We start from the raw sequence: 24920 nt of genomic DNA, 5'->3' as shown, positions 1-24920 counted from the left end.
AAGGTAGATTTAACCTAATTGTGCTCATAATTAAGAATATAAGTATTTGCACGGTGCCCGGTGGCTCCGTCAGTTACGCATCCAACTCTGGATTTCAGCACAGGTCATGATCTCATGTTTTGTGAGTTCGAGCCCCGTGCCTGCTTCTGCACTGACAGCACGGAGCCTGCTTCGGATCCTCTCCCTCCCTCTCATTCTCTGCCCCTCCCCTGCTCAGGACTCATTCCGCCCCCCCCCCCACCAGCCCCTGTCTCTCTCTCTCTCTCTCTCTCTCTCTCTCTCAATAAATAAACTTAAAAAAAATAGAATATAACTATTTGCAGTATTTAACAGCTGAGGCAGCAGTGGGTGCCAGCCAATACAAATGGCACTTGTCACAAACAGATGGGGAGCTGCACCAGTTCCTATGGGCTGAATTCCAGGTCTGCTAACCACGAGATGTTCTGCGTTCCTCAGCCACCCAACTTGACTGAGCGGAAACAAAGCCGCACGGGATCCATTGTACTACCCTACATCATGTCGTCTACGCTGCGGAGATTGTCCATCACCTCGGTGACTTCCTCTGTGATTTCCACCTCTTCTAACTCATCTGATAATGCTCCTTCCAGACCGGGATCTGATGGGTAAGAGTTTGATTTTTAATTGCCAGGGGAGGCGGCGGGGGTGGGGGGGGGGGGGGGGGGTGGGCGGGGATTATCTCCTTACTAACCCTAACCTTTGCCTTTTGTCACCAAAGGGAGACTTGGTCAATGTAGATGCATCATCCTCATGAGGGAAATAATCTGGAGTATGTGGTTATAATCCTGTATACCATTCTCGTCACCTTCCTCATGAGGAAGATCATTATTTACATACTTTCCATATTATGTACATAATGATAATAGTTAAGAAAAAAAGATAATCATCACCTATAATCCTATCACATCCTATCAGCCACCCTATCCCATTCTGAATTATTTTTTTTTCATATTATAGTCATTGTTTGAGTGTCTTTCCACCTGAATCCGTTTTCAAAAGTCATCTTAAAATTTACATTTATGTTATGAATCGGCAATATAATTACATGGTACGGAACTCCAAGGCACTAGAGGGATGTGTCGGGAGGCATCACCCATCAGTCCTTAACTCCTGTCCCACCAGTACCGCTCTCCTGAGGCAAGTGGTGTTGGCCTGCAGGACCCTGGTGCCTTTCCAGTCTCTTTCGACACACACGAGCAATACCTAAATATATGTTCTTCCCCGCACTTTCTGCTTATAGTCAATGGAAACATAGAATTCTTTCTTTACCTTGCTCTTTTCACTTACTGTGTCTCGAAAATCCTTCTGTTTCAGAATGTAAAGAGCCTCGTCTTTTCTCTGAGCTGCAGGCATCCGGTGGTATGTCTGCATCAGGATACATTCCACGGGTGTCTATTGATGGATGCTTAGTTGACCCCAGTCTTTCACTGTCGCAGCAGTGGGGCAGTGACTCACCTTAAAAATAATTTATTTCGTAAATACACAAGTATATCCGTGTGAGAAAAATTCCAGAAGTGAACTTGCTTTGTCGAACATCTATAGTTGCAGTTTTCAAAATTATTCCTGAACTGACTTCCGTAGACATAGACCAATTTGCAGGCCCCCCAGCAACATATAAGGGCGCCCCGCCACCCCCATCTGGCCTCCAGATTGTGTATTATCAGGCGTTTTAATTTTTTGCCAGTTTGATAAGTGGAGAGTATTTTCCTGGTATAGGAGTGTGGTTTGGTTTTATTTCTCTTGTTTTGTACGAAGCTGAGTTTTTCATTTTTTAGTAGCTGTATTTTATTTTCTGTGAACTATGGTCAAGTATTTGGGGTACACTTTTCTGTTGTGTTTTCTTTGTTCTGGGAGTTGAAATACACCTTCCAATTTCTCCTTTCTCTTTTGACTTTGTTTCTAATTTCTCATTTAGTTGTGCTGACATTTTTTTATGCAGTCAAATAACTTAATGTTTGATTTTATGACTTCTGGGTTGTATATCATAATCAAAGGCCTTCCCCATTCTCAGGCTACAAAAATTTTTTTTTAAGTTTCACTATTCACCACTAAATCTGTGATTCTTTGAAATTTATTCTAGTATAAAGTGTGAGGTATGAAGTTAACTCTTTTTTTGGCTATACAGCGACCCTTTTCTCCCTATAACATTTTTTCCTCTACTGATTTGAAATGTCAACCTAATTAAAAAATGAAATTCCTAGATGTTCTTTAGTCTACTTGTAGACGTTTCCCCCATTTCTTTGATCTCCCTATATGTTTATGAACTAGTACTAGGTAGCTTTAATTACTGTAGATTTAAAAGGCTTTTACTTTTGAATAGTCCTTTTCAGAATCTATCTAGCTAGTTTTACTCATGCTCGCTTTTGGATTAACTTGACTAGAATCCCATGGCTATTTTTACTGAGATCGTGTTAAATTTCTGGACTAACTTTGGGAGGATTGATGGCTTTTGACACTGAGCCTTTCTTGCCAAAATCATGGAAGTGCCCTTCCATACGTTCAAATTTAAAATATTTTAAAGGGATGAATTTATAATTGCATTCTTTCTGTTTAAAAATACTATTTAAAAAGATTTTACTAATTAATAACTCGTATATATACACGTAGAAATTTTTCAAAGTACTAGGAACTTAAGAAAAATACTTATTATGTCATCACTCAGAAGTAACCACCGTTAACGGTTACCTATATAAAATTTTGAAAAGCATATGTACATTTGATACAATTGAAAAAGCATTGTGCATACCATTATGTGACGTGCTGCTTAATTTAATGTACATGATGAGTCTTTAACAACATTATATATTTTATTTTATTTATTTATTTATTTATTTATTTATTATTTTTTTGGGACAGAGAGAGACAGAGTATGAACGGGGGAGGGGCAGAGAGAGGGAGACACAGAATCGGAAACAGGCTCCAGGCTCTGAGCCATCAGCCCAGAGCCTGACGCGGGGCTCGAACTCCTGGACCGCGAGATCGTGACCTGGCTGAAGTCGGACGCTTAACCGACTGCGCCACCCAGGCGCCCCTAACATTATGTATTTTAGAGTTAAATATAAGTCCAGTTGACTCACCGTTTCATCTTAAATTTGTAATTCTGTATTGTAATAATGATACCACAAAAATACCCTGTCTAAACGGCCCCTCCCTGGAAATCACGTGTTTAATATTTCCTAAATTATCTATCCCTCCTTTTCCACTGACAGATATTGTTACATAGTTGCAGTTAAAGCACAGATACAATTTGGTAAATTGCTTTTTCTCCTTTATTATTTTATTATAAGCATTTTCCATGTTGCTGTGTTATTTTATTATCATCTTCGATGGCTATTAACCATTGCATCCCATGAATGTGCCCTAATGAATCCTCCCCCACTATAGAATATTTAAGCTGTATCGTTATTTCTAAACAGGTAATCATCAAAGTTCATCATAAATTTAATATGAAAACATTTAGCTTATAAAGTGCATTTCGATTATTAAGAATTGTACCAAACACGTGTCCTTACAGCTTTCTGGTTATTTAGGATACAGTCTCCTATCACTTCTTGGCCTTTTGGTTAAGATCAAGTGTAGGATGCATTTCTAGAAGTATACATTACCTAGTCAGAGGATGCAATTCATTACAATTCTGATGTCAAACAAGTACCAATATGTAATGTCAGACGCAATAGAGTACTAGGTTATTTGCACTATTGCTAATCCTTAGCATTACTAAATATTAAGTAATCCTTGATTCATTGACTTTGTCTCTTCTATGTTTTTTTTTTGTTTTTTTTTTTTTCACGCCATAAAGAGACACTAAGTACTTCGTGGAAAGCATAGAAGTTCTGTTCAGTAAGATTCTTTTCTTAAATAAACTGTCTCATTCAAAAAAGAAAAGGTTTGAAACAGCTGTTGAAAGTCAAAGACACCCTGATTGCTGATACCCTAGGGCAGTAAACAGAGAACAGGTGAGCAGGGTCCTTTTCTTGCCATGACCCAGTTTTAAGGTGGATTATTGATCTTGCCCAGATTTCCCCAGTGAGTAAGAAGTCACTGTACTGTTGTCTGACACTTATTTAGGATGTGTCTTTAAAGCAGCTCCAACTGATCCTCAGCTAATGACCCCGACTCTCCCCATTACCGATGTTATGTCACAGTATTCATGAACACTTTCATGGGGATTATTGGATGTGATGTCTATAAAGAGCCAGTTCTTTGTTGGTAAGAAGGTAGACTGTATCCATCCTGTTTGGCATATGGGAGGCTTAGGCACAGAAAGAGAATTACTTTTGGAAACCCAGCTCGTGTTAAGGGGAAGCTAGAAGATTTACACAGAAGGCCAACTACGGACCACCTGCTTAGAGCACCAGCCGAGTCGGGCCCCCAGAACAAAATTGTTTAGAAAAAATTTAATCTTTGATATTTCAGAAAAATCACTGAAGTAACCATTATAAGCAAAAAAAAAAACACAGACCCTGGGGGACCCCACAGTAGTTATTTTATGGTTTAGTGTGGTTCCTAATGAGGCCCTAGTGAAAACTCACGTCTTTGACTGTTGGTCTAGTGACCCTCAGCCTTCAGTGTCAGTCTCTCAGGTGAAGTCATAATTGATTCCATAGAATCTGGGGTGGTTGTTTTCTTTCTCCCTGACCAATTACTGTTTGAGGTGATTTTGTTTCTTTGTTTGACTTGGCTTAGTCGGTTTTAAGAATAATTAGAGTCCTGGGGTGCCTGGCTGGCTCAGTCCAAGAGTGTACAACTCTTGATCTCGGTGTCATGAGTTTGAGCCCCATGGGGGTAGAGATTACTTTAAAAAAATAAAATAAAATCTTTAAAAGCAAAATGAGCAGTAAGAGTATTTTTTGGAATTGAGTTCTATGATATTTATTTAGTACAGATTCAAGATAAATAATAATGAGTGGCTTCCCCTTAAATATATGAGCAGTTGAAACAATACCAAAAAATTACAAACCCATGCATGCTGTCTTAAAAAAATAATAATAATAGAAAAGGAGAGAATAATTTGAAATCAGAAAAAGAAACTGCAGTCAACAGGCATTTCCCAGTGACTCCTTACTCAGACTTCCCTGGAACTTTCTCACCCTTTACATTCACAGAGCAAGGCAAACATACTTTGCAGAAAGGTGGACTACAGATATCAAAAATTTTAAATGAGGGGCGCCTGGGTGACTTAGTTGAGCTTCCGACTCTTGATTTCGACTCAGGTCATGATCCCAGGGTCATGGGATTGAGCCCCATGTTGGCCTGCTTGGGATTCATTCTCTCTCTGTCTCTCTCCCTCTCCTCCTCTCTCCTCCCTCCTCCTCTCTCTCTCCATTTCATCCTTCCTCTTCGGTCTCTCAGTCTCTCTCCTCTCTCTCTCTTCTCTCTCCTCCCTCTCTCTCTCTCTTTCTCTCTCTGCCCTCTGCCCCCCTTTGCACACTCTCTCTCTCTAAAAAAAAAAATAAATAAAATTCTTATTAAAAATTTTTAAATGATTTAAGAAGCATATCAACCAAACACAGAGTGAATCCTGTTGGGGATCTTGATTCAAGCAAACCACTTCCAAAAATTTATGAGAAATGTAAACAATGGATACTTGATGAAATTAAGGAATTATTTCATTTTGTAGCACTGATGATGGGAGTGTACTTATGTTATGCAGTAAGTCCTTGCCTGACTGAGGTATATACTAAAATACTTACAGATGGAATGATATGCCATCTAAGAATCGTTTCCAAATGATCCAGTGAGGGGCTCAGAATGTGACTCAGGTGGGCGTAAGAATCTAGACTGGCCATGAGTTATCATTATTGGCACTGAGTGATATATACATGGGAATTTATTATATATTCTCTTCTCTTTTTTATGTTTGAAATTTTCTGTAATGTGAAAAAGTCTTTGCCCCCTCCAAATACCTTGTCTTAATATTTATATATATAAGCTAGTGACACTAACTTTTTTAAATTATTTGGGTTTCTGTTTTCATGAAATACCTATTTATATCCTCTGAAAATTTTTAAAATTGGGGCGCCTGGTGGCTCGGTCAGTTGAGCGTCCGACTTCGGCTCAGGTCATGATCTCACAGCTTGTGAGTTTGAGCCCCGCGTCAGGCTCTGTGCTGACAACTCAGAGCCTGGAGCCTGCTTCGACTTCTGCATCTCCCTCTCTCTCTGCCCTTCCCCCACTCACACTCTGGGTCTTTCTCTCTCAATGATAAAAATAAACAATAAAAAAAAATATGAAAAGTTTAAAAAATTGAACTCCTATTTTTCTTTTTGGTTTATAAAAGTTTCTTATATATTAAAGATATTTGGCATCTAAAATATGTCCAGCAAATAGTTTTAGTTGACTGATGATGCTTTTCTGCCAAATGAAAGCCTTTATTATTTTTTTTAATTATTTTATTTTTATTAATTAATTTATTTTTTATTTATTTATTTTTTGAGACAGAGAGAGACAGAGCATGAGCGGGGAAGGGGCAGAGAGAGAGGGAGACACAGAATCCGAAGCAGGCTCCAGGCTCTGAGCTGTCAGCACAGAGCCCGACGCGGGGCTCGAACTCACAGACTGTGAGATCGTGACCTGAGCTGAAGTCGGACGCTTAACCGACTGAGCCACTCAGGCATCCCCATTATTATTTTTTTTAATACTAATAGCTCGTAGCTGTTTCTGTGTTGTCTTATTTCATACCACAGCTTTTGTGTGTGTGTGTTTTATGGACTTTATTTTTTTTGGAGCTTTTTTTTTTTATGATTTATTTTATTTTTTAGAGTGAGAGTACATAAGTGGGGGAGGGGGAGGGAGGAAGTCAGGGAGAGAGAGAGAGAGAGAGAGAGAGAGAGAGAATCTTAAAGCAGGCTCCACACTTAGCACAGAGCCTAATGCAGGGCTCCATCCCAGGATCATGAGATCATGACCTGAGCTGAAATCAAGAGTGGGACTCAACCAACTGAGCCACCCAGGCGCCCCCTAGAGCCGTTGTAAATTCACAGCAAGATTAAGAAGAAAGCAGAGATTTCCCAGTAAAGTGTCCTCCCACACTGGCCCAGCCCCCAATATCATCAGCATCCCCCACCAGAGTGGTATATTTGTTACCACTGAGGAATGCACACTGACACATCACAATCATCCCAAGTCCATAGTTTACCTTAGAGTTCCCTCTTGGTGTTGTAGTTCTGTGGGTTTGGACAGATGTATCATGTGTGATAACATGCGTTCACCATCGTAATATCAGACACAATGATGTCACTGCCCTAAAAATCCTCTGTGCTCTGCCTGTTCATCCCTCCAAACTTTCTATCTTATGGAGCAAAATCTATCAATTTTTAATCAAACCAAGGCTTACTAAATACCCATTCAGAAGCCAGAAGCAATACCCATCATAAAAGGTAAAATATCTTTTTTAACCCTGCTTGTTTTTACATTATCCCATAGTCATTCCCTCTGTCCCTGTCTCCCCCCAACCCCTACTACACCGTGGGAGAGTAGGTTGCATACGTGCTGTTTTAAGAACAATCATATCGTCTTCCAGAAGTCCAGCCCATACATTCAGGAAATCTCTCATCGATACAATACTTTAAGCTCTAACCCATATTCCTGTTCTGTCAGTGGTCCCTCCAATGTCTTTTATACTTAGTAACATCTGTTACAGGATCCAATAAGGATCCCATGTTGAATTTTTTCTTCTTTAATCTGAAGCAGATTAGCCCCTCCTTATCTTGGCTTTCACACCGTTGACACTTTTGAAGATTACGGACGGGCCAGTTATTTTATAGGATTTCCCTTCATTTGGGAGATTGGGTTTGTCTTATTTTCCCTTGTGCTTAGGGTTCGGGTTATACGTTTTGGTGTGTGATGTTGTTCCTTTTTAGGTATCATATCCAGAAGACAGTATGTCCATTTGTCCCCCATTGGTGATGTTAATTGACCTGTGTACGTGATGAAGGTTTGACCATTTTCTTTTCGGGTACGGTTACTATTTTTTTTCCCCTCTGTAGTTATAAGTAACGTCTTGGGGCGCCTGGGTGGCGCAGTCGGTTAAGCGTCCGACTTCAGCTCAGGTCACGATCTCGCGGTCTGTGGGTTCGAGCCCCGCGTCAGGCTCTGGCTGTAGGCTCGGAGCCTGGAGCCTGATTTCCGATTCTGTGTCTCCCTCTCTCTCTCTGCCCCTCCCCCATTCATGCACTGTCGTCTCTGTCCCAAAAATAAATATAACGTTGAAAAAAAAAATTAAAAAAAAAAAAAGTACCGTATGGGGAAATATTGTGAGACTCTCCCGTTTCTCCTCAAACTCTTGCTCTCTCTCCGTAGCATTCAATCGGGATTCTTGAATGAATTAGTTGTCAGTATGGTTCTTGAAAAATCTGTCACTGTAATAAAACCATTTCAGGAGTACACATATATACTAGGCACTTATTCTAAGCATTTTGTAGTAGCCTCGTGAGGTAGGTACTGTTAATGTCCCTGTTTAACAGATAAGGAAACTGAGGCATGGAAAGATTATCTGCCCAAGATCACTCAAGAAGTACGTATCGGTAGGATTTCAGCACAGCTGGCTGTCCCTGGGGCATGTGCTATTATCCACTGCAGAAGGCTGCTTACTCATCTTTTACTGCATGAATTCTGTCTTTGCTTGTAAATATAATAAGACTTTCTCTTCCTGGGATAAGATGAATATTCAGAGATGTTTTCCTCCTGTACTGTGACGGTTTCATTTCTGTACACGTATACCTTGAGATGTTTAACTGGCAATTCGAAATGCACATTTGGAGCCCGAGAAGGAAGTCACAGGTCAAGGTTAGATTGAGGAGGCATAACCCCTGGTCTTTCTGGAGCACATTTTGACTGTCGGGTGGTCAGTGTTTTGTGGTTTTGCCCCTGTGCTCGGCCGATAGGTCAATCCTGGAGCCACTCTTGGAGCGCAGAGCTTCGTCAGGTGCCAGAGTTGAAGATCTCCCCCTCAAAGAGGACACGGAGAACCGGATCAGCAAGTTCAAGAGAAAAGACTGGAGCCTGAGCAAGTCCCAGGTCATTGCAGAGAAAGCATCGGAACCTGATCTGATGGTAAAAAACAAATGAATGAGCGAACAAAAACGGGGGGTGGGGCACGCAAACCAGCAGCAGAGGTTTGCTAGTGCTTTCCCCCGTAGCCGGGCACATCGCCGTTCACGCCACAGCTGGGAGTCACCAGGGGGGAGCCCGGCCGTGCCTCCTCAGGACCCAGCAGCCTGTGGCAACGTCAGATCTTAGACTGGGTGAGGAAAAGCACCTATGGAGAATCTGAGCGTCTAAATCAGTGGTGCAAGACCTTGTACCCACAATGTAAACATGTGGGTTGATGCTTGGAGTTGTGGTTCTCACCACCATGTTCCATGAGTTGGTCCAAACACAGTCCTTTCTCTTCTCTTAACTTTAAAAAAAAAAGAAAAAAAAAAAAAGGTGCTTTTTTTTTTCTTCATGAGCCACATCAAGGAAGGCAAGACCAGCCTTCCCTGAGAATCAAGATGGCTCATTTCCAACCTAAATAACATAATCCAACTGTGGTCACAATCAGGCTCGTGGCTGGCCAGAAAATAAAGCATGATTCAGTGATTCCCTGTGCTTGTCTTTGCCACGGTCACCACAGGCAAGATTGTTCAGAGCGTTGATGAGCTCAGCCTTTTTCACCATGAGAATGCTTTGCTGTGTCCCCTCCCCCACCCCGACTAGAGCCCAGCCAGAAAAGCACAAAGGCCAAAGAGTCTCCAGTTGTCGGACAATCGGCTGACGCCATTTCATGGTTCTTCGCCTCCTCAGTCAACACCCTTGAGCCCGCCTCCACTCACTCCTAAAGCTACCAGGACCCTAAGTAAGTTTTATATAGAGACAGATAGAGAGATGTAGCCGCATCCTTTATATCTGTTTTAGTAGGAAATAGAGTATGTTTATGGATCTGGGCGATTTTTAGCCAGAACAGTCACTGTTCTGTATATGAGATTATTATAAAGTTGATTCATTCCGTGGTGGGTGCTGTAGGACAATCAAGAGTTTGAGAAGGAGTGTTCGGGTTGTTGGGACTCGTTAACCTTCTCTGTATAGTGACCCAGAGGGTCTCACTACTCCTTTTCCGATTGTGAAGGTGTAAATGAGATAGAGTCAGATGGGGACCAGACAGGAAGCAAGTAACTTACAAACTATTGGGTCGATATCCCTGTACTTTGTATAGGAAAGGATCCCCAAAAAGGACAAGAAATAGACCTGTTCTATATACCATTTACAGTCAGGCCTGGGGAATCAGCAATAACAGTGCCTGAGAAGAATGACAAGGCATCCTTGGTAAAAAGAATGGAGGAGTAAATCATCGTGCCACATGGGACGTAATAGTCAATCAAGAGTTAGAGATAATTAGGTTAAGGTTTCCTGGAGGAAATGGATATTGCACCGTTCAAATGATAAAACTAAGTTCAGTTCAATTTAACCAATACTTATCGACCACTTACTTTGTGACATTTTTTCCTAAGCCCTTGGGAAATAGCAGAGAATAGAGTAACACCATAAGTTCTAGAAAATGTCTTTATCTCCAGCGTAATAGTAAAAACCCTGAACAAAAAATGGGATTTTTACTTCAGAACTTCATGTGAAGCCTTCTGGCGAGTAAACGGCGCTACATTTGTCATGTATGGGGCAAGAGATCTTTTCCATTCTGGCCACAGAAACCATAGCCTATGATCTTAGCAATTCAATTGACCAGGTTGAGGTGGTAAAATGGCAAGCAGAGGTTCTATAAGATGCCTTGATGAATTCTTCTCTCTGCCTTCATCGACTTGTATCATTTCTAGGCTCGCCATCTTTGCAGACAGATGGGCTGATGACTACTGGTGTCCCGCCTCCCCCTCCCCCCAAAAGCAAGCCCTATGAGAGCGGCCAGAGGAACTCCACAGAGGTAGGGAACACCGGCCGGCCCTGGGGTCAGAGAACACCACTCGTGGGAATGCAGGGTCGCTTTTCCAAGCTTTTTACTGGGCAGGTTTCCCAGAGATGTGTCACTCTCATCAACTCTTGGTTCATTCCTGAAACCATAAAAACAGGGGAGTTTGCAGTGGGAAGTAATGAAATCCAAGTAGACTTTTTCATCAGACTGAAGGTAGAGGTTTTCTCTGTACGTCACTGTGGGCACAGGCGAGTGACCTAAGACGTGAGTTCTGGCTCACATTTGAAGTGTGTACTCCTTCTGAGTGAACGGAATGACCTCTGATGAGTTTCCTTTGTTCATTCAACAAATATTTATTGGGCACCTACCGTAGATGTGCCAAGAGCCCTAGTGTTGGGGACATAACATTTTGGTGAATATCTGATAACTCAGAGAGGACAAGGGAGGATAAATCAGTCTTCTTTCCCTTCTTGCCTGTGTAGACAAACTCAGATCAGTTAGAAGCTAAAGCACAATGTCAGAAATGTGGCGGAGAAGGCAGGTTAGGAAAAAAGGGAAGACTCATTTGGTTCTTGTTGTGTCTGTTCCCTCAGATTGCTCCCCCACTGCCCATCAGAAGAGAAGCCAAAGCCCCACCCCCACCACCTCCAAAAACTCGGAAATCTGGCTTGCTGTCTTCTGAGCCTGGATCCCAATAAGGATCTTGTCCCCTCTCTCTCTCTGGAACTCCTGAACACCTTGAACACCTGATGCCTGAGAGGTGAAACTGTCCTCACTCCCTGGGGCCCCTTGCTGACCACCTTTCCTGATCCGGGGTCAGGTTCACCAGCTCCGAACTGGTTGGTCTTCGAAAGGCTTCTCTTTGATAGAAGCCTAAGGCCACGCCGCCTCTCCTCCATTCCACGTGGAATTCTAAAATTGGCCGTGTCCTGTGTGTCTCTCAAAAGAGAGATCTCCCTCACCACTATTAAACTCAGCCTCCAATACAGAGCCACTGAGGCCTACAGAAACCTGGATAAGTTCTTCTGTGGTGATGGCGGAGCACCCCAGGAACCTACTCTTTGGAAGGATTTCTTGCGTCGCTTCTGAAAAACTATGCTTGAGACTTCGTTTTCTCACGTGGGCACATCGTGTCCCGAGTGACATTGGAAGAGACCCACCTCAAGTACTTCAGTAGCCGAAATAATCCTATCTTTCTGATGTCTGCTGTGTCTCCTTTGAGGAAAAGAATGTCTTTGTAATGAAGATTGGCTACCTTCAAGTGTGGATAGTTACCGTTGTTGAAAAAACATGGACTCCACTGTGAGGTCTGAGCTCCTGAACCACCAACCCCCCGTCCCCGCCAAGTGTGGCACGGGAAAGCTGCCCCCACCCCCTCCCAGGAGGCCCTCATGCTCCCGACTAACGGCCCTCAGCACAAGGCAGTAACTCCTTCCCGCTACAGACTCACTTGAAGCTCTTTCGTTTGCACAGTTTCTTGTCCTGTTATCTCCTTTGAGCTCAAATCACGGGACAGAAGGGCCTTAGAAGCCCCAGGTTCAACAGCTTCCCTTCCAGATCCCATTTGGATGGCTCAGCAGCCCCTCTCTGCAACCTGATTTTACCCTGGAGAATACAGTGCAATATCTCCCTTTGATTATTTATTCCTCGTGATTGTGGAATTAATTCGATTACATGTCTATGGTACTAATGTCAGTGCTCCTTTCCAAAGAAGAAAATGGGGTGATTTCGATGGTCAAACATTCCATACACACACATCAACAACCACACAAGGCTACAGGCGTTTTGAGCTAGAAGGGCCTTCAAGGTCATACAGACAACCCCCTCGTGTTGTCAAAAAGGAAATTGAGGCTCAACACAGAAAGTCTGACTACACATGCTCACTAATACCCCAGCTTGCTAATTGAGGCTCTCTCCCCAGATAGCGCCTGGATCGAGAAGACGGCCCTGCCAAACTCCATGATGATAGCTATCCCTAGTTGGAACAACGGTGGAAATGTCCCAGATGTTTCTATCCTACTTGGGTGCTGATGACAAAGTGGAAAACTTGTGGTGGATCCCCGAGGTCGGCCTATAGGGAAACTCACCAGACCCCTCCCACAACCAGGCCCCCTCCCCTTCCCCACCGCGGTAGAGAGAGGAGAGAGAGATTTCACCTCCGGGATTTGCTTGCCTGCCCCTTTGTGGGCCTGTTTTCACGCCGCCCCTCTGAGGAGAGACATACTAATTCTTCACAGAGTCAGGAACGTATAAACCTTCTGCGACGTGGCCAGCGTCACTCAGGCAGTTAGTATAAGTGCGCATTTAAAAGAGGTGAGGAAAAGGTCGTGCTTCCCCCCTACTCAGGAGAGCCTATACGGGGTCAAATAGAACCTGGGCTTTGGAAGGAAACCGTCTCATTTCAGACGATCCCAACTATGTCGTCCAATAACTTGGAGACTCCCTCAGATTGAAATCCTCTGAGCCTTCATTTCTTTTATCTGTCGAAACAGGGATAACACCACACAGGTGAGGTTCCCGTGAGGTCGACCCTGTGACGCAGTAGGTGCGACATGGCCCTTTCTTGTCTCTCCTGGCCCCGAGTAAGATCTGGAATTCGCCACCAGCGAACAGCACGTATATTTTTTTTTCCCCCAACGTAATTGGGAACGTGAGTGCCAACTAGCTGTGCGCATACGGCCCCTTTTGCAAAGATGGCACCTTTTGGAGTAATTATTTATGACTCAAGAAGAAGCGGTAATAAGAACCGGGAAGGGTATTAGTGGAAGGAACGCAGGAGAACAAAGAGAAGGAATGGAAAGGTTATACTGGGCTTCTGTGGAGCCCAGAGCAGCTTCTGAGACGTTGCCTCGCAGACTGGCTAGCGGGGACCTGTAGGCCTCACTCACCGTATTTTTCAAGCTGCCTTTAAAAAGAGAAAGATGTAAACTGGGTCACAAAAACATACCAAGCCTCAAGCAGGTCCCTTCAGAGTAGCGCAAGCGAGTTCTGCGGTGTGGTTTTTGATTGAGAGGCTGGGGAAATCCAACACACCCAGTGCCCTTTTTCAATACAGTCTGTCTTTCCATATGATTCCCCTTCCACATTAATGGAAACACTGGGTCTCTGCTGCCTGAATAGAAAGGATTCTAGGTAATGAAGTGAATCACAGATTACAGGAACATTGGAAGTTTTATCTCCTTTGGGAAACCATTGGGTCAGAAAAAGTCACGTCGGACAAAAGATCATAAATAATGTCTGTCCTACAAAAGAAATGCCGTACGATTACCTTACATATAGGAGAGATGAGGGGCTGGGAATAAAAGGTGGAAGAGCTGGCCTTTATTTTCCTTGATAAGAACCCTGCAGTATTGAACGACATTGGAAGTAGCCCCCCTCCCCCCCAACCGTCACAACCTTTGTGGATATTAGTTTATGGGGGTTTTTTCAATCCCTTCTTTTCTCTCGGTTCCGGTGACTTGTCTTCCTTTGAGTTTGTTTTTCTCTTTCAAGAATTGAAAACTATTATTCAACATTTATTAATCTTTCACTGAATGCCCGACGCCATACGAAACCCTCGGGCAGTGGCAATTCGCTGTGTTCAATGGGGACAGCCTGGTATACAGCCTGTGTCGTACCGTGGGGTTGGCAAGACGGTGGGATTAGAGGAAAGCGAAACCTTAAATAAGGCTGCTGGGTCACGGGCCCCTCCCTCCTCCGCCTTCACACCTGGATTCCAGAATTGGTGTCATTTTTTCCCATCAGGGAGACCCATGAAAAATGCCACCACCCCGCACATCCCTGAGACAAATGAGATAAAGCAGGATCCGAGGTAGCAGTCTACCTTTGTTAACGTTTTCCAAGCTTCGGGAACCTTCCCCTTCCCCCGGCACCCAGATTATGGGGTGATTTCTTCCTTTAAAATTGAGACATGACTTAACGTACGTATGGTCACATGCACAGATCTCAGGGGTACAGATGGACGAAACTTTAAATAGGTGTATACCGTGTCGCCACCTCTCAGATCCAGACCCAGACCACATCCAGCACCCCAGAGTGTCCCCTCGTGTCCGTGCTGTCCTGCAAAAGGCATCTGGAAGGCCTTTGACATTTGTCCCTTCCTTCCTCTCGCTTCTCGGATATAATGAAAAAATCAGGGAAACTGCCCCCCCCATCAACACAAAACAGGACAGAAAAGACCATGTATCTTTTGATAAGTCTATTTGTAGTCAGTTCCTGGGCCCCAATTTCTTCATGTAAAACAAAGATACTTATTTGAGGCTGCGTGATTTTTAGAATCCTTTCGGCTCTAGCTTTCTTTGATTCTAAGTGAACGAGAAAGAGAGAAAACCTAAAGGAAACGACGTTTCTGTACAACAGCTTTTAGGTCCGTGCACCATTGACCAAGTGGGATTTTAAAATTGGTTGGAAAAGGTAAGTTCCTCTTGGGGTGGGTTGAGAGTGGAACCACCAGTTTTAATCCACAAAAGGAAAAAGATAGTTTTCCTTTTAAGTTGATGATTTCAGGCTGATTCTTACAGTCCAGCCAAAGCCGGTCTCCCACACATGCTGCCTAAACTCCTCTATTAATTAGTCCAGTTTTGTGAGTTGTTCATGCAAGCTTTGTCAAAGGCTCTGTTGCCAGGATTTTATAAACTAGTTGGTTTTCAAACATGGCCCGTTAGGGAGATGTGCGTTGAAGTAGCAAAATTTTGTTCAGATTTGCTGTTATTTATTTTTTAAATTAAAAACGGAAATGTATTTTGAAGTTTATTGTGTTTAGTTTGTTATTGCCTTCATGTTAAAGAAACAAAATCATTCCTGGGCTTTTCTTTATCGACACCTCCTTTGCGCTTCGCGACACATCACACCCAGTCCCTCCGGGCGCCTTTCGTTAGGAGTCCTGTTTAGACTCGTGCTGTGGGGTCATGGAGTCGTCTTTGCCTGGAAGCAATAAAAACTGCAGACCATTTGGTTCTCGCCCCTCCATCCATCCCTTTGCCATTGGAGCTGATGGCTTCTGACAACAATTCGTTTATAAGATGGGTTCTGTTTCTTCATTCATTGGCTTGCAGAGTTGAAGGGAGGTAAAAGGAATAGCTAATATCTTACTTGGGAAGGATAGGACCCAATTCTGAAACTGGATTGAACGTTAGTATCACCTAAGAAGAGGCTGTACCGCAGAGCAATTAAATCAATTTCCAAGAGAGGGGAGTATGACCCAGGCACCATATTCCTTTAAAATCTCCCCCTGCTGGGGCGCCTGGGGAGCTCAGTAGGTTAAGCTCCTGGTTTGTGAGTTCGAGGCCCTCACTGGGCTCTGTGCTGAGGGCACAGCACCTGCTTGGGATTCTCTGTCTCCCTCTTTCCTCCTCCCCTGCTTGTGCTCTGTCTCCCTCTCAAAATAACTAAACTTTAAAAAATAAATCAATAAAATCTCCCCCATGTTATTCCAGCATTAGGTCAAGGCTGAACACCACTAACGTAGAGAAAACAACAACTTGAAAAAAAATCGGTGTCCAAAATGGATGTTCATTGCTTCGACTCCCTGCTGGTGGTGGGTCACGTTGGAGAGAGGGGGGCAACCACACTTCAGTTAGAATAGCCACCCTGTTTTAAGTCCTGGGCTTATGCCTAAGATTTTTTTTTTTCTTTTAAGAAAATGTCTCAGAACTTTTAACCATTTGCCATCTAGTGCATTTTAGAGCAATAATGCTCTACTGTGTACGTAAGCAGCCATGGCATGTTCAATATGCAAATGGTTTGGGCCCCCCGAGACTGAATCACCAAGCCTGGGAAATCTTTTTGGGTGTAGGGTCTCCAGAGAGAAATATTACTTTAAGAGCACCTGGGTGGCTCCGTCAGACGTCTGACTCTTCGTTCCAGCGCAGGTCATGATCGCGTGGTTCGTGGGATCGAGCCCCTGCATCGGCAGACTCTGTGCTGACAGCATGGAGAATGTTTGGGATTCTCTCTCTCTCTCTGCCCCTCCCTGCTCCCAGGCTTGCCCTCTCTCTCTCAAAACAAACAAAAAAATCTTTAGAGCATTGTCCACTGTCAAAATTTATAGGGGTGCCTGGGTGGCTCAGTGGTTGAGCATCCAACTTGAGCTCATGGAGGCCACTGCGGTTTGTGAGTTCGAGCCCCAGGTCTGGCTTTGTGCTGACAGCTCAGAGCCTGGAGCCTGCTTTGAATTCTGTGTCTCCCTTTCTCTCTGGCCCTCCCCTGCTCACACTCTGTCTCTCTCTCTCGAAGATAAACACTTTTAAAAAATTATAAATGCTCTTGTCTCATGCAGTGATTGCTGGCTTTTTCCCAGTTATTGTCGGGAAGACTAAACCCTTGGCAAAAATGGCTAATCTTCAAGCCGCTCCTTTTGCTAAACACTTAAAGCCCTATCTATTTGAGAACTTCTCTCATCAAAGAGAGCGTTTGGTATGGTTCCCCACTCTTCATTTGGGAAGGCTTCTTTTGGAAGCAGCATTGATGAGGTCGTGGGTTGTTCAGATCCAGGAAGATGTTTAAAGTGCTCATAAAGAGGTCATCTTTGCTCTCCTCGTCCCTAGGCATTGGGCCATTTGAGAACCAAATACCCAACATGTTCAGGGGAGTCACAAGCCACCGAGCTCATGAGCATCTTCGTAACCCATTCAGGGAAGCCCACAGCTGCCCGCAAAGAAATTGCCCAAAGACAAGCCTTGGCAAAGAAAAGCCGAGACTCCAAACAGGACGTGAAAACGAAGGGGCAGGGCGCCTGGGTGGCACAGTGGGTGAAGTATCTGGCTCTTAATTTCGCCTGGCTCGTGATTTCCAGGCTCCCAGCTGACAGGGCAGAGCCTGCTTAAGATTCTCTTTCTCCTTCCGGCTGCCCCTCCCCCTCCCCCAAAGTGACCGCGTTGCCCTGTTTTGTTTTGTTTTTTTTCCAGAGTGTTAACTAAAGATTGCAAATGGTATTGCTTTTATTAACAAAAATAATGATTTTACTGTTAACAAAAATAATAATGTAACAAAAATAGCGATGAAAAAAAATGACTGTGTGCCGGTCACCGAGTGACTGGCAGACGGAAGCTTCTCATCCTGCCTTGTATGTATCGGTGAGTCAAATGATGCAGTTTTGACTTTTGTGCGGTAATCTAGGTTGTGGACCCACATCTCTGCCTAATTTTATTAAAGTGGGAGGAAGGAGGTTCTCTGATCCAGATTTAGAGATTCCTCACATGGAGATATTTGGGCAATCTGACATTGGGCAGATCTGTATCAAAAAGGGAGGGTTTTCGGGGTCCCTGGGTGGCTCAGTCGGTTGAGCCTCTGACTTCGGCTCAGGTCGTGATCTCGCAGTGAGTTCGAGCCTCATGTCAGGCTCTGTGCTGACAGCTCAGAGCCTGGAGCCTGTTTCAGATTCTGTGTCTCCCTCTCTCTCTGCCTCTCCCCTGCTCGTGCTCTCTCTCTAAAGTAAATAAGCATTAAAAAAAAATTTTTTTTAAAAGAAGGGAGGGTTTTTTCCACCATGGATTGCTTCTGACTCCAGTTCAAATTCCTTAACACAGGCCCTTTTTTGAGGTGGGGGGGGGGGCAGGGAGAGGAGGGGAAAGGCACCTTGATTGAAAGAAGGAAAGGACCTTGATCGTGGCCGTGTGAATGTGGGCACAGTTTGCTGCTGTGCCACCAGGCGGTTTATCGGAAATTTAAGGTTTTCAAATGGTCTCATAATCACTTGGAAGTTACGAGGATAATTGAGAACTGGTATCAGTGTCTGGGGCCCCTGGAAAACTGGTCCCCAGTAAACTAAGTAGATACATGAGCCCCAGGATCCTGTTTCAGCTCCAATTAACAAAATAACCAATTAACAAAAGAGGGGCTAGCTCTCAAGTCCAATACCATCAGCTGCTCATCGTGGTGCAATACGGGAGCCCTGCCCGTGCAACCCCGACAGAACTGAGTGAATCCCTCAAACCCTGGTTTCCTCCCTTTCGAGGGAAGATGCTATACTCCGTAGCATTTCTTACGAGCGATCCCCAAAAGATAACGGCAGATGAACTCGATTATTTTTAAGCCTGGGTCCCAAGCCTGGGCCTGCACCACTCGCTGTGGTGAACACATGGAGGCCATGTGCAGCCAGAAGGAGCCCAGGACTGGGAGCCCAGCAGGGCCTCCTTTCTCTCTAAGCCTCTCTCCAGTTCCACTTGACTTTCAAAGGGATTGGAGACAGCCGGGGAAGGGAGCTGCTTTCCACGTGGGAGGAAGCCTTGGTTGGGGCCTCACTTCCACAGAGTATGGTCAAAAATAAAGCTACAATACCAGAGAAGATTGTTGCTGAGTCGGATGTGGGGGCCCGGACCCATAGGTGACTGCTCTTGGGGCAGGGTGGTGGCAGAGGAGAGCCATGGGCTTTCTTTAGTCAACAATAATGTCGACTTGGTGTTACTTCGTGTCTCCTCTGCCCCAGACTCAGAGTTCTCCCCTTTATGGGCCTACAGGGTCCCTCCCCCACCAGAGTTCCGCACTAGACGTAACATTTATGCCACTTTATTCATAACACAGCACTTCCTGGTGAAATATGCAAATTTAGCATAAGCGTATCTGAAATTCACACAATTGATAGACGTTAAACGGGTCACAAATTGCAATGTCAGAATTATACTTGTGTTGACAATCCTTTTGACTCAGTGGGTTTAAATCTTCTTCTGCCCAGTTTCCTCTTCAGTCAGACTTTCCTGAAAAATATGTGAGCAACCAATATACCAAGGTTGATTTTACTAGCTGAATTCCATTATGCTTTTGACATTTTAATTTCTAAAATACCGATATACAAAGAAGAGACCCGTTTATTTAAAAAAAAAAATTTTTTTTGGGGGTGCCTGGGTGGCACAGTCAGTTAAGCGTCCGACTTCAGCCAGGTCACGATCTCGCGGTCCGGGAGTTCGAGCCCCGCGTCAGGCTCTGGGCTGATGGCTCAGAGCCTGGAGCCTGTTTCCGATTCTGTGTCTCCCTCTCTCTCTGCCCCTCCCCTGTTCATGCTTTGTCTCTCTCTGTCACCCCAAAAAATAAAAACGTTGAAAAAAAATTTTTTTTAAATAAAAAAAAAATTAAAAAATTTTTTAATGTTTATTTTTCAGAGAGAGAGAGAGAGAGACGGAGACAGAGTGTGAGCCAAGGAGGGTCAGAGAGAGAGGGAGACACAGAATCCGAAGCAGGCTCCAGGCTCTGGGCTGTCAGCACGGAGCCCGACGGGGGGCTTGAACCCACAAACTGTGAGATCATGACCTGAGCCAAAGTTGGACGCTTAACTGACTGAGCCACCCTGGCGCCCTGAGACCCATTTATTTTTGTGCACTAGAGAGATAACAGATCGTGTGTTTTTAAGTTTTTTAATAAACCTAAAATCTACATTAATAGTTGAAGGATAGGATGTGAAAGAGATGAAAGAAAGATCTGATCTCTGTTTGTTATTAACCTAGCTTTTGTCTCAATTCCTTCTAACGTCGTGCTTGGGAAATATCACTGCTTACTATTTTGTGTGGTAGGTCGGAGTAGAAAGAAAAAGCAAATAAAGATGTCTGTCTGCATTTTTTTTCTTTGAACTGTGGGTGTGGAAGTTGAGGTCAATGGAGAAAAAGAAAACTATAGCTTATCTTCATATATGATTTATTCAGGCTTTCCCTGCTCCTGGGCATAACTGGTAACTACTTGGAATGCCCCTAAGTGCTGCAGATACGCGGACTGTGGAGCTCAGAGATCACCAACAGTGAGTTCAAGGTTCAATTTCTATATTCAGTTCTCTGTATACTTGTGTTTGGTTATGAAAAACCTACATTAAGTTAGTAGATTCCCATTTTTGGTGGGAATGTAGAGGTGGTTATAATCCAGTCAGAAAACTAGAAATCAAGGGTGCCGGGGTGATTCAGTCAGTTGAGCGTTCGACTCTTGATTTCGGCTCGGGTCATGATTCCAGGGTCTGGGATCGAGCCCTGAGTCAGGCTCTGTGCTCACTGTGGAGGCTGCTTAAGATTTTCACTCTCTTTCTCCCTCTGCCCCCTCCTGGACTCATGCTTGCTCTTGCTTGCTTGCTCTCGAAACTAAAACACACACACACACACACACACACACACACACACACAAAACCAATTGGAAATCAAATATGTGGTTCTGAATTATAAATTTACTAGTTTGGAATTTTTTTTATTCCAAAGGGGAAAAAAATCAACTAGAGCACCACTTTTGATTTCCTCATTTTTCCAGAGCAAAACTATGTCATACCAAGAACATTGGTGAAGAATTAAGGAATCTGGTGGAGAGGTGTGGATTGGCCTAGATTAGAATAGTCTGGGGAAGGGGGGCTGATGAATAGTACTTGAAGAACCGACATATAACAGTGGGAAGAAATTTGTCAGTCGTCCCAAAGGCCAGAACCAAGATGAGATCAAGGTTACAGAGAGATTTCAGTGTAAGGGGGAAAAAAAAGGTTCTAGCCGTTGGTACTGAAAGATGGCGTCACAAAATGGTGAGACCCTACCCCGGGAGGCATTCACGCAGTCAGGAAGGTAGGCCCTATGGAGGCTGAGAGCTGGTTGTCCTGTGTGGACAGCCTGAGAGGCGGTACCAAGGAGTCGCTCACCTCTAAGGCCCCATGTCATCACCACTGTAACTCACCAGAACTCCTCGAAGGTCCTTGAGGGGAGAACGGGGCTGATGGATGGTGCATTCGAAGCGCGGACGTTCTGCGGGTTGATCAACCTCTTTGGCTATCTGAGGAAAAAGAAGGAGATTCTTGCTGATGGAGATAAAGAAGTGGAATGGTGTTTCCCACTTCTACCAAAGATTGTGCGTGGAAAGTGAGGCCAAGGGGATTATCTAAGAAGATAGATCCTCCATCAGGCATTTGAATGGATGGGTTGGGGGGGTGGTTCTGGAGGTAATGGCGGTAATGAGGAGAGGATATTTTCTCCTGAGAGATGATGAGAATGAAGTACTTCGAACCTCCTGAGGGGATGGTATACAAAAAGTCTAGGAGCTTCGAGATGTGAATAGGGTGATTTTTAGTTTCTAGTTTTAACTAAATATGTCACAGTTAAATAAGATTTACTTCACATACAGTCTGTGGAGAGGAGACTTCAGACTGCACTGGCGTAAGTGTCCCAGCCCCGAATTGCTCATCCCTTAGGCCTGTTTCCCATTAATTTAAGAAACAATTTCTGGGGCACCTGCGTGGTTTAACTGGCACTGGTTAGGCATCTTGCTCTTGATTTCAGCTCCAGTCATGATGTTGAGGCTTCTGAGTCTGAGCCCCACCTTGGGCTCCATGCTGACAGTGTGGAGCCTGCTTGGGATTCTCTTTCTCTCTCTCTCTCTCTCTCTCTCTCTCTGCCCTTCCCCCATTCTCTCTTTCTCTCCCCACCCCCCTCAAAATACATACATAAACTTAAAAGACAAAAATAGAGGGGCACCTGGGTGGCTCAGTTGGTTAAGCGTCCGACTTCGGCTCAGGTCCTGATCTCATGGCCTGTGATTTGGAGCCCCCATCAGGCTCTGTACTGACCGCTCGGAGCCTGGAGCCCGCTTCGGATTCTGTGTCTCCCTCTCTCTCTGCCCCTCCCCCACTTGTGCTCTGTCTCTCTATCTCAAAAATAAATACAACATTAAGAAAATAAATAAATAAAATGTCTGTGTCTTCTACACATTAAAAAAAGAAATAAAAATAAAAGAAATAATAGCGACTTTCTTTTATTAGCCCACTTTCATTTTGGGGCTTAGTCAACTAACATCTAAGGCCTCTCTTATGTGACCATGACCCCAGGAAGTCTCATTTCATAGATAAAAAACCAAGTGCCCTATGTTAGTGCTGGTACTAATACTGACATCTAATTTACATGAAATCAAATCCAACATATTCTCCAGTATATATTTTGTGTCCCCGAGCTTGCTAACCGCTCTCCTCTATCCAGCAGCCTCCAAGTTCTTTGCTTAAATGCCCATTTCAGTAAAAAGAAATGATAGGGCGCGCACGCTTGGTGAGGATACTGATTTGCAAGTTACAAAGATGTACCACTGGGGCGCCCGGGTGGCTCAGTTGCTTTAGCGTCCGACTTCGGCTCAGGTCACGATCTCACGGTTCAAGGGTTCGAGCCCCCGCGTCGGGCTCTGTGCTGACAACTCAGAGCCTGGAGCCTGCTTCCGATTCTGGGTCTCCCTCTCTCTCTGACCCTCCCCCTGTTCATGCTCTGTCTCTCTCTGTCTCAAAAATAAATAAACATTAAAAAAAAATTTTTTTTAAACGTACCACTGACCTCGTATACTTTTAAAAGATGACATTTTGTTTTATTTATTTTTTTAAAGATGACATTTTAAAAAAAGCAGAGGTTCTAAGATTTTCTTTCCAAATCCCAAGGAATCCTTGCTCTAGAGACCTTGGACCCGTCGCATTGTTTTGAATTCCTTTGGCCATTCTGGACACTCTGAACACGGCACGCTCCTTCACAGGTGTTGCCGTGTTCTCTTGGAGTTGTTCCCCCTCTCTGTTTCCTTGGTCCCTGTCTGAACTGCGAGCGGGAATGGGCCTGGCGGTTTGCAGTGCCTCATCTCCCCGGGGGCGCCTAGGGCAGGTGGAGCCCAGGCTAGCCCTGTGGGGGCACACGTCTCAGTTTTGAAGATGAAAGCGACTTACCTCTTGGAAAGCATCAATCAGATTCTCAGTACTTCTCTTCCCCCCAGGGCGCAGGCCGTAGGACCAGTGTTGGCTGGAGCAGCCAACCACGCATAAGGTCAGCAGAAGAAACCCGGCGACAAGTTTTGGAATCGCCTCCATTCTGAGGAACACGACGCAACAGTCAGAGGAGCCCCAAGACTGGGTTGAGCAAGAAGTAAAGACCTCTTTGGTGAGCAGTCTGATGTTTGTATCTTTTGATACAAACTGTCGTTTTCACCCAAGGACACTGACAAACACACCCCCCCCCCCCCCCCCCCCCCGCCCCCCGCCTTGCTTGCCTTCAGGATTTCCTAGCCACCTGCGATAAAGGCAGGACTTTGAACTTACATGCTCCGCACTTTTCAGTACAAAGCTAGTCTCTTTTTATTTTTAGTATTTATTTGGTTATCCAAACCCCCTGATTCCTTCCCTTATCCAGTTCACCTTTTTGCTTTAAGATTCCCTGCCCCCGCTCAACTGATTAGTTTCCAGCTAACTGTATCAGTTCCTGAGATAAAGAGAACTGGGCCATCTGCTTGGAAAGGTAGCTTCTGCTAGGAATCTCTGGCTAATATAAAGTTGTATGACATTCAGTGGTTACGCTGTGGCACTAATTACATTTTGCTGAGTATCCTCCACACTCAAGTGTGGGCTGGACCATCTGTGAGCGCGGGAGAGAGCTCAACACCTTTCAAAGCACCGAGTCCCAGACCAGATGCCTCCGTGGCCAAGGCGGGCTCGAATTAGCTAATGACATGACAAATTCTCACAAAGCCTTCACGTTAATGTTCATCTGATGGGAAAAAGGCTGAAGATGAAATCGAATACGGGTCCATGAGTTGTTATTAATTCCCCAAAGGCTGCATCGCTGTGGCCAGGGGTGACAAGGACCATGAAGGTCAAGGTTTCTTTGGATGCTATGCACCTGGACTTTGCCCGTTGGGTACAAAATGCCCTATAGAGAGACAAAAGTGTGCAGTCTAAAACACATGCTAGAAATACAAAGCATCTTACCTGTTTGAGGACCAAGAGCCAAGAGAATCCCGAGCTTCTCTTCGAGTTAGTGGAGTTCTGTGATTTTTCATTGTCTTGGCTTCCTTTTTATATGAAACTTTTCCAGGACTGAAATCTTTCCTGCTGGTAAATTATACCGCACATGGACTATGGTTTTTTTTTTTTTTTTTAATAGTGATTTTTGTTTTAATCCTCACAGAAGGCCCTTTAATAGTGTATGTAATTGGAACACCCACTGGTGTGTCTGTTAAATTTACTTAAATCTTGGCCATTAAAACCTCAGCCAGGACTTTTGTACTGAGGCCACAATTCACAGATTAAAATCAA

General features: G+C 44.3%; 2 protein-coding genes across 11 annotated transcripts in view; one reads left to right on the top strand and one right to left on the bottom strand.

The window, feature by feature from the left end:
• DOCK5 (dedicator of cytokinesis 5) overlaps positions 1 to 15665 on the top strand; it is a 221998-nt gene extending 206333 nt beyond the window's left edge. For all 10 annotated transcript variants that reach the window (XM_030312351.1, XM_032592834.1, XM_032592835.1 and 7 more), the window contains 5 exons: positions 457 to 623; positions 8904 to 9072; positions 9718 to 9856; positions 10827 to 10930; positions 11512 to 15665. In XM_030312351.1, coding sequence (XP_030168211.1) covers positions 457 to 623; positions 8904 to 9072; positions 9718 to 9856; positions 10827 to 10930; positions 11512 to 11616 — 684 coding nt within the window. In that variant the 3' untranslated portion in view covers positions 11617 to 15665. The remainder of the gene's footprint in view (positions 1 to 456; positions 624 to 8903; positions 9073 to 9717; positions 9857 to 10826; positions 10931 to 11511) is intronic.
• A 5849-nt stretch (positions 15666 to 21514) lies between these two features.
• GNRH1 (gonadotropin releasing hormone 1) lies at positions 21515 to 23726 on the bottom strand. Its single transcript, XM_030314456.1, has 2 exons — positions 23559 to 23726; positions 21515 to 21643 (listed from the first exon to the last, which is right to left on the bottom strand). Exons 1-2 carry the CDS (start codon positions 23697 to 23699, stop codon positions 21515 to 21517), a joined length of 270 nt encoding a protein of 89 aa, XP_030170316.1. The 5' UTR covers positions 23700 to 23726.
• Positions 23727 to 24920: the final 1194 nt, after the last annotated feature.

This window comes from Lynx canadensis, chromosome B1 (genome assembly GCF_007474595.2).
Source record: "Lynx canadensis isolate LIC74 chromosome B1, mLynCan4.pri.v2, whole genome shotgun sequence".
Classification (NCBI taxonomy): Eukaryota; Metazoa; Chordata; class Mammalia; order Carnivora; family Felidae; genus Lynx; species Lynx canadensis.
Note: the sequence above shows the minus strand (reverse complement) of the source record. Positions and strands in the feature narration are given on the sequence as shown.